The 12064-nt window shown below is 37.6% G+C and overlaps 1 protein-coding gene across 3 annotated transcripts in view; it reads left to right on the top strand.

Moving 5' to 3' along the window:
• The window catches only part of LOC141017658 (DNA (cytosine-5)-methyltransferase 3A-like), a 63027-nt gene that overhangs the window by 37648 nt on the left and 13315 nt on the right, over window positions 1–12064 (top strand). For all 3 annotated transcript variants that reach the window (XM_073492380.1, XM_073492382.1, XM_073492381.1), the window contains 3 exons: window positions 9953–10156; window positions 10331–10489; window positions 11889–11996. In XM_073492380.1, the coding sequence (XP_073348481.1) occupies window positions 9953–10156; window positions 10331–10489; window positions 11889–11996 (471 nt within the window). The remainder of the gene's footprint in view (window positions 1–9952; window positions 10157–10330; window positions 10490–11888; window positions 11997–12064) is intronic.

Raw genomic sequence — 12064 nt, 5'->3', positions numbered from 1 at the left:
CAAGACTGTAGAGAATACACTCTATTCGCATCAGGTTTGGTAAACTTGCGTTGTCCAAAATCAAACAGCAAACAAGCATTTTTTGATTCATTTTATGACAAGAGACCATTTTGGTCCTTGTAGTTATTTGCTTGTGAAGGAGAGGTGTTGGATTAAGGAGTTTTTAGGCAATGAAAAATGCCACCAAATATGTTAAGAATTTAAAGCATCATCAAGCCACCAAATTATCATGTTGCAGGGTTAAGATCAGAGTTAGAATTGTCCTTTAACAGACACTCGTTGTTGAGTCGGTTTTACTTGTTTGTTGGTTTTGGTTTTGGGTTAAGAGCAAGGTTCGAATTAAGCTTTCTCCAATTTTCCTCTCACCATAAAAGCTGTGCAAATGGTTTCCAAATATGTTAATAATTGGAAAATGAGACCAAATCACCAGCCTATTAGGCTGCAGTGTTAACATCAGGTTTTAGACAGACGTTGTTCAATCAATTTAATCACAAAATACCTTTATTTGTTCACTTTGGTTGGATTACCAGTTTGAGAAAACTTTTATCTTCATGACTTATATATTTATTCATTCATTTATACAACTTTTGATTTTCATGAGAGGGATAAAAGGACTACAACTACGATTTTATTCAACAATCGTGTGTTGTATAATGACTTTTAAATTGAATCTTGAATTGTGAAGCAGTTCCCAGTTTTCCACGGCCTTGAACGACACGCAAAGTGATTTCTAATATGGTAACAATTGGAAAACAACACAAAGCCACCAAATTATTGCCCTACTATCAGGTCAGGCATTTCAGTGTTGTCGTTAACCATTCACATAGATGTTCTTTGGTGCATTTCATTATAAGAGACCTCAGGAGAGCTTCATGGAAAACCACTGATTGTTTCCTTTAACATGTCCCACGGCTGCGATCGATGCTAATGAAAGCGCAGTCACTTGGTGTGTTGCCTATTGATGTGAGAGGGGGTCTTTACCGCTCTCTTGATTGTACTCTGTGTGTTTGTAGAGCAACGTTGGGTTCATCTCGAGGTCAGGGTCAGTCACGCTCATAAAGGGGGCGTGGTTTGAGAAATGGCTCATTGGCGAGGTCGTGGGGTGAGGGGTCGGAAGTCAAGGGGGCGGCACTAAGAGTGAAAACTCTGACCAGGCCACGGGGTTCGCCAAAGTTCAAAGTTGTAACTCACAGTGTTACAACCTCTCTCTGCCTTTATTCGTCCCTCACGTGAAAACACACATGCCTGCACAGTTTCATTTCCTGTTACAATACCGAGAAGTTCCATAGATCTTTTTTTATTTTAACATGACAACAACAATCATTACATAACACAAACTCTAATATACATGTTTCATACAATCTGCATTTTAGTGGTGGTGTGGTACAAGTTTGAGCATGGATGCAGGAACTGCAGCAGGCGAGCTGCAGCACCCCCTTATTATTATCAACTATGAGGGAGGAACAGCTGCATTATTATTATTATAAACTGTGAGGCTGTTTTCCCTGGTGTTAACATGCTTCATAAGGGGACAGCTCTGCAGTCCACACCTGGAATTAGGCGTCTCGACATGCATCTCAGGTGACCACTTGGGATTGGATCTCGCCTCCTTGCTTTATATGCAAATAAACATGTACATCACTAAGACAGATGGACACAATGTTTTTTATACAAAGAAAAAAATAACTTAATGTATAACATATGCCAAATTTACAAGAAGGCCCAAAAAATTCTGAATTTTTTCACAGACAGTGTTTCACAAAGTTTAGAAAGTTTCTCAGGCTTTCTGAATAGACATTTTGTTCACTGTTCCCTGCTGTTCCCTGCAGAGTGGAAGCCTCCCAGTTTAAATGCTGTCAACTGACCTAATTACTGTACTTTTTATGGGTTAGTAGGTAATTTAAAATTGCACGTGTTGCTGGGAATTTGCTCTATTCTTCAGCTCAGTATACAGAATCATTGGGGAAACAGACTCTCAGTATTTAACAAAATATGAAACCTTTCAAAAAACAAGTTACACTTTATTATACACACCATTTTCTGTAGTTGTCTGCATTTAAAATGTGCTTTAAGCACTGAAGAATTAAACTTTTATGGTGCAGTCAATCATCAGGCGGCAGTGATACAAAAATCAAGCAGAGCTGCAGGCTCTTGTCTTTTTGGGGCCCACTCTGCAGTTGTATGACGCTGACCCGTTTCAAACCAGAGTGTTGCTTTTAAACCTGAGCAGACGAATACATCAATGAGTCATCTACATCCCTGGAAGCAGCAGAGCTTCCTGATGGGGTGTTCAATCAACGAATGTTGCCAGGCAACAAACGCAGTTTCCTCCAAGTGAGCAGGATTTTGGCTGATGTCTCACAGCAACACGAGTCAGGTCCAAGTCCTCTAACGAGCTGATCCGGTCCAGATGCTGACAGAAATGATCAAGTTTCCTTCACAACAACAGCAACAACAGCAAAGTGTAGAAATGAAATGACTGCTGCAGGAAGCTTTTCTCCTTAATGAAGAAATAGTGATACTAAATTACTAATAATTGAAAGTATAAATGAGAATATAGTAAGATGTGTTCACTTCAACTGAGTTCAATACAACTTTATTTATCCCTGCAAAGGCATTGTCGACAAAAACACAAGAAATAAATGAAAAAAATGCCAAAACAAAACATATGTATGTGAAATGGTACTGAATAAATAAATAATAGAGCTTTTTGAGGTAAAAGATTCCGATTTTGATATCTCAGCTGTCATGCACATTTTTTGCAACGATCCCTCAAATGTGATCATCAAACACAAAGATATTTAACAGAGGCAGGATATTTTACTATTTAACTGTAAAGTTTTCTGTCTAAAATGAAACCAGTGTGTGATGATTATAAATCACCCCAAAGCAAATTTTTCTGCATTACAACCACCAAAAAGGGAAAGTTTGCATACCGGGGCATATCAGACACCAAGTTTACTGATACCGATACTGATATATCTATGATTGACCCAATATAGGCCGATAATATCAGCAAATTGGTAGATCAATCGGGCTTTAATAAATAATATAAATATCTTGAAAACATACAACAACTACTAATATATAAATGACAGAAAAATACAGATTAATAAATAATGCATAAAAGGTACAGACACAATAATATCACTTTAATCCCTTACATAACATTAAAATACATTCTAAAATGTATATGAATAACTAAATATTAATATTTTGATATTTTCCAATGTTCTACCTGTTCTGATACTTGCTTTTACTCACTTAATTGTTATAATCACATTACTGATGATTATTGGTTATCAGAAATGTCATTGTGTTTATATTTTGTAACAGTACCAACAGTCAGTCCTACAATATTGTCACAACTTTGATATTTTTGGTCAAAAATACTGTAATATTTGATTTTGCTGCCCGGTCCTGGCATTTATTGTATGAAGTGCCTTTGGGAAGATTTTTGAAATGTATATATGACGTGTCATGTGTTATTTTAAGGCCATATTAACCCGACCTACATCAAAGAGTTCCCAAAATGTGAAACATAATAGGAAGCATGAAAATTGAAAAGTTACATCAGTTTAAAGCAGCAGAATACAGTTAAACAAAACCTTTTTCAGCATGTACCAAATCTATACTATGTTACTCATTCTATTAAGCATATAGGACGTACTAAGCATCACAGTAAACTTTCTTAACAGTACTGAATTTCCCATACAGGGGATCAATAAAGATACATCTTGTTTATCTTATCATCTTATCTTACTTTTAAATACTATTTTATACTTAAAGGCAATGATACGAAATCAAACAAACTTTGGTATGTCACTGTCAATTAAACTAGATAAATAAACAGCATATGTCTTTAAGATTTTTTTCCTAAGATGTGTTGAGGTTCTCACCACCCACAATTAATTTAAATTTGTTCCAGCTGTGAGCAGCTCCTCCATTTGCTCTGTGCATTGCTTTGTGTCAGAATAGTATCCATCGACAGCACGCTTAAACATACTTAGTTTACAAGTCATCTAGTTTGAGTATACTTCATTTTGTCACTTTTGCAGCGTTTCATCAAAATCTTCTTCTTCGTCGTCTCACAGATTGTTTGTAGTATTGATTTGGGCCTCACTGATACTTAAATTTAGTCGTAGGAAGTAAGTCCACACATTTTTTCTCAAGCGTCTCAGATGTTTTAGAAACTGGTGACGACATATGGAGTTTCCCTTACAGCGCACATATATGTGTGAGTGTTGTGTCAGTGTGTTTGTGTGTGTGGTCTGTCTACGATCCATGTAACAGGCTGATTAAGATTATATGAGGTCAAAGGTCAACAGGAGCGGGGGAAGAGTGACCCTGTGGCCTCGGGGTCAAACAGAGGAGAGAACTGTCACGACCCGACACTCTCACTTTTACTGTCTCTTCCACGTGGATTTATGCCGTCATCCCTCCCCTTCTTCCCCTCTGTTTTTTTTTCTCAAGGAATTCAGCAGAATGTGTTCCCACCAAATTGTATCACACGTTCATTATATTAGATGGTGGTTTTTCAGACCAGCTAAAGTGGAAACCAAATTGTTCTCTCCAGTGTTAAAAACCAAAAAGGAAGAATGTTTTTTAGGTCATGGAAAGGCTCTCGTGGGAGTCGTGGGACTTTACATCTGGGCCAGTGAGATTTGAGCAGTTTAGCAAGCAGTGAGGTCATGATTATTTTTAGATATGTCTCTTTTGATGCAAAGCGCTTGCCAATGTAGTGTTTTTCACTGGACTCCCCGGTTACATCCCTAAAAATAGCTGTGGTTACACTGACAATGTTTCTTCAACCTGATTGAAATCATTCTGATAAGAGATATCAGCGTAACAAGATGGGTGTCTACATCCGACGAAGCATCTAATCAGAATATAGCTTTTTTGACGTGCCAAAAGTGTTTCCACTTCTTATCAGCCAATATACATTGGCCCATAAGGCACAGGCACTTATAAAGTGATGGATTTTTTTTTTATCATCTATTTATTGATTTTGAAAGTGCTACAGATATACAACAGGACAAACTTACAAATAACAAATGCAAGAAAAAGAAAAAACAAATACTAAGGACACTAAAACACAGTTAAACTGCTACACCATTGAAATAGCGCCAGCAGTATTTGACATAATAAATCAAAATTTTCCTCATTCCTTCAGCCACTAGTCAAAGATTTCCAGAACTATAGCAGCAGTTTTCTGGCTAGCAGTGTGGATAGAGAGATGGCCCGAGCTTCATACCCGTCCTCCACTCTAACTGATTCGATGACCCCAAATAGCCGTAAAGTGACACATTTCTGAATGGAATTTGCCTCGTTTTGTTCTTTGTGGAGCCAGCTAGATCAAATCGAATCAAATAAATTTTATTTATACAGCCCAAAATCACAATCACATTGCCTCATTAGGCTTTGCAATCTGTACAGTGAATGACATCCTCTGTCCTCAGACCCTCAATTCGAGTAAGGAAAAACTTCCCAAATGAAAAAAACAACCCGTTAACAGTGATAAAAGAAACCTGAGGGAGACAGGAGGGATCCATCTCCCAGGATGGACAGACATGCAATAGCTGTTGCATGTACAGAACAGAGCAACAAAATCACAGAGTATAACACTTTTATTGACAGAATATCTGATACAAGTAGATTATATAAAATATATGTGAAGAATGTGGATCGAGAAGGACGACTGAACAGGTCGAGGCATCTCCAACCTCCACACCAACATGGTGACAGAAGAGTGCAAAATGCCAAAAGTATTTTATAAATGTTTGCTTATCAGTAAATGTTGACATAAACTCTTTTGACAAAGCTATAGTTTTATCTGGACAAACTTTCTTATGGGCTTTACGATCTACTGCTTCATACCAAGTGCAACTGTTTAGTAAAAAGAGGCCCTGGCAACAACAGGTGGACTGATTGCAAAAGTTGATATTCATAAAGTTGTAGTTATGTATAGCTCCAGGTAATTTTTAATTTTTATGGTCTTACAGTGATCTTGTTATGTTACACAGTATAGTCGGCATGTTTCTGTCCCTGCTGGAAACTTGTTCACATCACCTAATGTTATCCTCATGTGGCAAACATGCAGATAAAGAATATATTTATTCAAAACAATTGCTTACATGGTCATTAGGTTTACACCACCCATCAGAAACCCATTGATCCAGATTGGGCCAGTCTCCTCCAAGCGAGGTGGTTACATGAGACATTTTTATTTTGATTGGGTTAATGTTCCGATTATAAGTGGAATATTAGGATCTGTGTAAACGTAGCTAGTATAAGCATTACTGTGACTTTTAGCTTTTTTAGCTTCTGTTTGTTTTAGTTGGTTTGTCTGTTTAATAAAGGTGGCCATTATTTCTTAAATGAGGTTAAAGTAGTACTAAACTTAATAGAATATAGAGGCACTTGTACTTTTGTACATTTTTATGCCACTTTGTTATTTAAAGGTCAAGATTTGACACAAAAGACACATGAGCAACTTCTAAAACTGATGCATGATGCAAATAAAACTAGTTAATATAAACTACTTAAAAATAGCTCCACCTTAATGAGCGAAAACATTAAAATACTTTTACTTTTGATACAGTTTGGGATTCACACTTATTCACTTTAACACTGAATGTTAGATGTGAAGATCGATACCACTCTCATGTCTGTCCATTTTATATGAAGCTACAACCAGAATCCATTTAGCTTAGCTTAGCATAAAGACTGAAAACAAAGGGAAACAGCTAGCCTGGCTCAGTCCAAAGCTGTCAAAATCTGCCTATTAGCACCTCTTAAGTTCATGTTATGTCTTGTTGGTCTTATTTGTAAAGAAAAGGAAGCATAAAATGTCAGGTTGCAGTTTCATCGGGAGGTGATGTGGGAAATCTCTGCTCCCCGCCAAGAAAAAGTCCCACATATAAATGATTTAATGATAATATAACTTTTTGCTTTTACACTTTGGTTTAACAAACTAGATACATTAAAATGAGTGAGCTTTAGATATGCAGGTATCATTTCACAGATGCAGGGTTTCCCCCTTTTCCTCTTTATGCTAAGATAAGCTAACTAGCTGCTAGATGTAACCTTAGATATAATGGACAGATATCAGAGTGGTAGCGATCTTTTCACGTAACTTCATGCCAGAAAATGAATAAGGGTATTTCCCAAACTTTTACTACAAGTTCATGTTGGTGCTAATGCTACATTTTACACTGCTGCTTAAATAAAGTTATAAATACAGGACTTTTACTTGTTATGGTGTGTTTTTGTAGTGATATAGCTACTTTCGTAAACTCGATACACTTCTGGTTAACTCATTATTGTAATATGACGATGAGTAATCATCTGGGAAACTGACTTTAAAACCTCACCTACTGTACTGTATCTTCCCTCAGTCTTCTGCTCAGAATGCTCCACTTTCTTTCAATCCCTATAATATTCCTCAGTTTTATAATATAATCCTATTTACTCTCTCTCGCTCTCCTCTCTCGGTTTCTCTGAACCCGCTGAACTGCTCCCCACCGCACCCTTTCTCCCCACTCACTTCCTGTTTAGAGGAACAATTAAAGGATTGTTCCTACGGCCCGGGGCACTAAGGCCTTGATCTGGAGCAGCCGTCACATCAGCTGGAAAGACCCACATGAAACATCAATTATAGGACCTCCTTGAAGGGCAGTGTTTTCCTGTAGACCAACAAGAATAAAACATAAAGGTTATGATAGATTAGAACCTTTGGAGGAAACCCAGGTGAGGGGATGATCCTCTTAGAAGGTGCCGAACAGTGAGACATGATCACTGACAACGACTTGTGGTGTCGAAGTATGAGGAATGGCTTATATGATGGATGATAGTTGATAAATGGACTTAAAAGGTTGAGTGCTGTAGAAAAAAGTTATATTTTTACTTGATAAAAGACCTTAGTGAGTAATCCGTTATCTAATCGTATCAGCGTGGAGGAGGCTATAGAGAGTATGTGGAGGCATTTTCCCTGAAGGGAAATTTGACAAATATTCAGCCATAAATGGTGAATCCTGTTGACTTGGTGCTGGTGCTGTTGGAAGAATAACGAGGAAATTTGTTTGCCTTGTAATTATGCGAAAATGCCAGAGGACTGTTCTCACAGAAATCATTTATTTAGGAAAGCATTTCCCAAGTACCCAAAAAAATAATCACTACTTCAAATGAAAGTGAAACATAATTTAAAGTCAGTGTGTCACTCTGCTGCATATTCTATTTGTTTGTTGTTTTCTTCTTGTGTGAATTTTCAATTAGCTCGTAGTGGAGTTATGAGGAATTATTGCCTATTAGACTTGAGTGCTCGTCCCACAGAAGCCCTGCTCATGCAGCCTTTTTGTGCTGTACCTAACTAGGATTGAAATTTACACAGAACAAGTCCAGTCATAAAGCAAACAATAGATGACAATAAAACAATAGGTACGGTTCAGAGACTTATAAAGTTTTAAAGTTAGGGTTAAGTATTTCTTTATGGAAGCCCTAGACAAACATATTATTTCCCCAAGTTATTTATGTCATTGTCACTGAAAAACAAATGTTTTTTTCCCGAGACAACAGAATAATTTCATTGAGATCTCAAGAAAGCAACTCTGTTTATGTCATCATTCCCGAGATAATGAGATTATCATCATCACGAGAAAATGACTTCATGAGATTCTTATGAGTGGACGACTGCATGTAAACTGCTCTGTGATGTGGGTTTGTGAGTTTCAAAGCAAACCATATGAACTTTTGCTATTTAAATATTTCCTCTATTCATCTGATAGGATGGGAAGGGATAGGTAGGTAGAACAATGGTATTATTATAGTATTATTATGTTGTGCTTGTTTCCACACGGACATTTCAGAGTGAGACACTATGTAACAACAGTCTTACATACAGTGATCAACTGTGTTACTATATGGTAGGCTACAACCTCTTGTTGGCCCTGGGAAAAGAATGTAAAAAAATTGAAAAGATTGAAGTACAGTCTGATGCACTCAATCATAGGTACTCCTTGATCTGACATTCCATTCCAGTCTCTTACGCTTGTCATGATGCAGTGTATGCATGCGTATGGCACTGCTGATTAAATAAACTTTAAGCTATACGTAAAAAGAGGGAACAACATTTAGTTTTCTCTTGATAGCAGGTTAATTTATCTCGTTATCTCGGAATAACAAAGCTTGTTATCACGAGAAAACAAGCTTTGTTATTAAAACGTGATAATTAACTTGTGAACCTAAGAAAACAAGCAAAAAAACAATTGAATCTCTGGCTGTTACAAACTGTGTTTTAGCCATTTTAATTGAAACCCTTTTGACAACAGCAGTCAAAATGTCATATGATATAAAGTTAATGAATTTTTAATGAACAGTATTATTAAAATCTGTTCTTAGGTCACAGAAGGGACTGAAGGGAATTTTCTCTGTTATCAGGGCGTCGTTATGTAAAACCAATCGCTTCTTGAAATCTGCGATATGTCTTTTAAGTTCTCTGTAGGTGTTTTTGTTGAGTTTACTTTATTTTATTAATTGATGATCAAACTATTTATTAACTTTTTCTATTTATTATAGATTCATTTAATTTATTTTTATTTAATTTATTTCTCATCTATTTTTGTGTCTACATGTTACTGTATGTTTTAGTATGTGTGCAAGGCAAGCTGTTCTGTTGCCCCTGGTGGGATTTATAAAGTTAAAGTTAGGTCACTTAAACTGTACTTAATAAATAAGAGTCATTAGCCATTAAGAGCTCAGAAAATACAACTTTAACATGTATTTTTTTCTCATTATATGTGTTGCTTTAGATGTGACCCTACTTGTTTAAGTTCTTTAACCACATTTTTACACTGCAATGTGTGAATGTCTGAAATCTTTTTTTCATACTATTACTGTTTTCTCAACTCTATGTTCTTCTTGTTGCTCATCGCCTGACTCTGTTCTTCCTCCACAGGCAGAGCGACGGGCGTACAGAGAGGCAGAGATCAGCATGATGGACGACCTATCAGAGGCTGACTCTCACAAAGAAGAGGAGCCGCCGAGCCCGGCCCCTCCCCCATCACAACAACACACAGACCCCGCCTCTCCGACAGTCGCCGTGACTCCAGAGCCGGTTGCTAGGGGAGAACAGGCCACACCCAACGAGATAGAGTACCAGGTAAATTCACAAGTGAGTCTTTTTTTCGATTAGTGAATTTTCAACAATATTTTACTCTATTACATCAAACAAACACACATGTTTATACCACACTTTTCATCTTGTAGCACAGATGATTTGTCTGAACTCTTTACTGTCCTGACGGCCGTCTTGTTTTCTCTGTGATATTGACAGGATGGCCGGGGTTTTGGCATTGGCACGCTGGTGTTTGGGAAGCTGCGAGGTTTCTCCTGGTGGCCCGGCCGGATCGTTTCCTGGTGGATGAGCGGCCGAAGTCGAGCTGCAGACGGAACTCGCTGGGTGATGTGGTTCGGAGACGGCAAGTTCTCTGTGGTGAGTAGTTTTATTGAGGATCAAGTACATGAGTAAAGTGGGTTTTAATCCCTAGCAGAGACACATAGGTGCTCAGTAAGGGGACATAAAGCCATTCCAAAGAGGGAAAGAAAGAAAGTCCGTTGTTAATTTTTTAGGAAATCAATTTGGCCTTCAGGCAGTAGCTTAATGTCTTTAACACCCAGAGTATTTACACCCCAGTCTTCTAATTTCATGCTTTTATAGACGCCAAAATACTGTCCCAGTTAAGACATTCATAACCTTTTTCGAATAAAATTTACTCTTCACAGCTCCACAGATTTGTCAGTGTTAATTCAACACTTAATTTGCGCTTAGCAGACACTTTAGTAAATCAATATAATCTTTGATTAGATAAAACATTACCTCAATTTTAACCTTTTTTCTTTTGATTTAGTTAAATTCAGAATTTAATAACCCCATTAGACAGATATCTTGCCCCTCACCCTTTGAGCCACCTTTCCTTCAAATAGATGAACACAAATGGCACACAAAATCACCTTAAAGAAGTATTGCACCTCTGAAAATACTTTTTAAATTGGTGCTTTCCTTTGAAGACCTACAACAACCAGAATGCATTGTGCCACACCAGACCAATAAACACTGCTGATGACATACAATTGAAACAGGAAACGGTAAAGAAGCCAGCTAGTCGTATTACATCTGAACAGTCCACTAAAATATGTTTCTGAAAGCATTTTAGGTGAGAAAAAGACAATGAACAGGATTATGGTTCATATTTGTTTGATCAGAGTAACCCTATCTCCCTGAAGTTTTGTAGTTTGGAATCCGTAGTATTTACACACATCAGTGTGCAAGTTGAGCCTTCAGCCGTGGTGACAGGCTTAGTCAATTCAAGATAAATCAGGTCAGCAAGCTAGACAGCTTTTTCCGATAATTCTTGTGAGGATATTCATGATTATCCCGATAAAAATTATTTTATGGTCCCATCCCTGCAGTTTAGTATCAGAATCGTGGCTTGTAGTTTATCAGCAGTGCCTAGTTTTGACAGTTTGATCAGAGTTTGGTGAGATGCCCCCTCACTCGATACAACAGAGAGAGCAGGGCAGTTCTCTCTCTCGATCCAACTATACTCTTTATGTCCTTGGATGCAGGCTTACAAAAATGCAAATGAGCATAAAGCCCTAAAATCTTCCAGATGATGTGTTTTGTGTCATTGGAGGATTTTTTGTGGGCAAAAGAGTGGGTGGGCTCTAGGAGAAGGCAAGATGGAGAGAAGTTTAACATTGTTCATAGGCATATAATACCAACATTGTAGTGATAAAAAGCTGGTTGAAAATCTGAAAAGTTTCTTTGTTAATTTTCACCTGTGTTTCCTTTTAATCTTGATAACATTTGTCATAATGTCTTTGTTTTGCAGGTTTGTGTGGAGAAGCTGATGCCTCTGAGCTCTTTCTCCTCTGCCTTCCACCAGCCCACCTACAACAAACAGTCCATGTACCGGAAAGCCATCTTTGAGGCTCTGCAGGTAACAGAGCGGACGTTTGATCTCTGCTGTTAACGTCAGGGAGAGTGTGTCATTTCTGATGGCTGATT

The sequence above is a fragment of the Pagrus major genome, chromosome 22, assembly GCF_040436345.1.
Source record: "Pagrus major chromosome 22, Pma_NU_1.0".
Lineage (NCBI taxonomy): Eukaryota > Metazoa > Chordata > Actinopteri > Spariformes > Sparidae > Pagrus > Pagrus major.
Note: the sequence above shows the minus strand (reverse complement) of the source record. Positions and strands in the feature narration are given on the sequence as shown.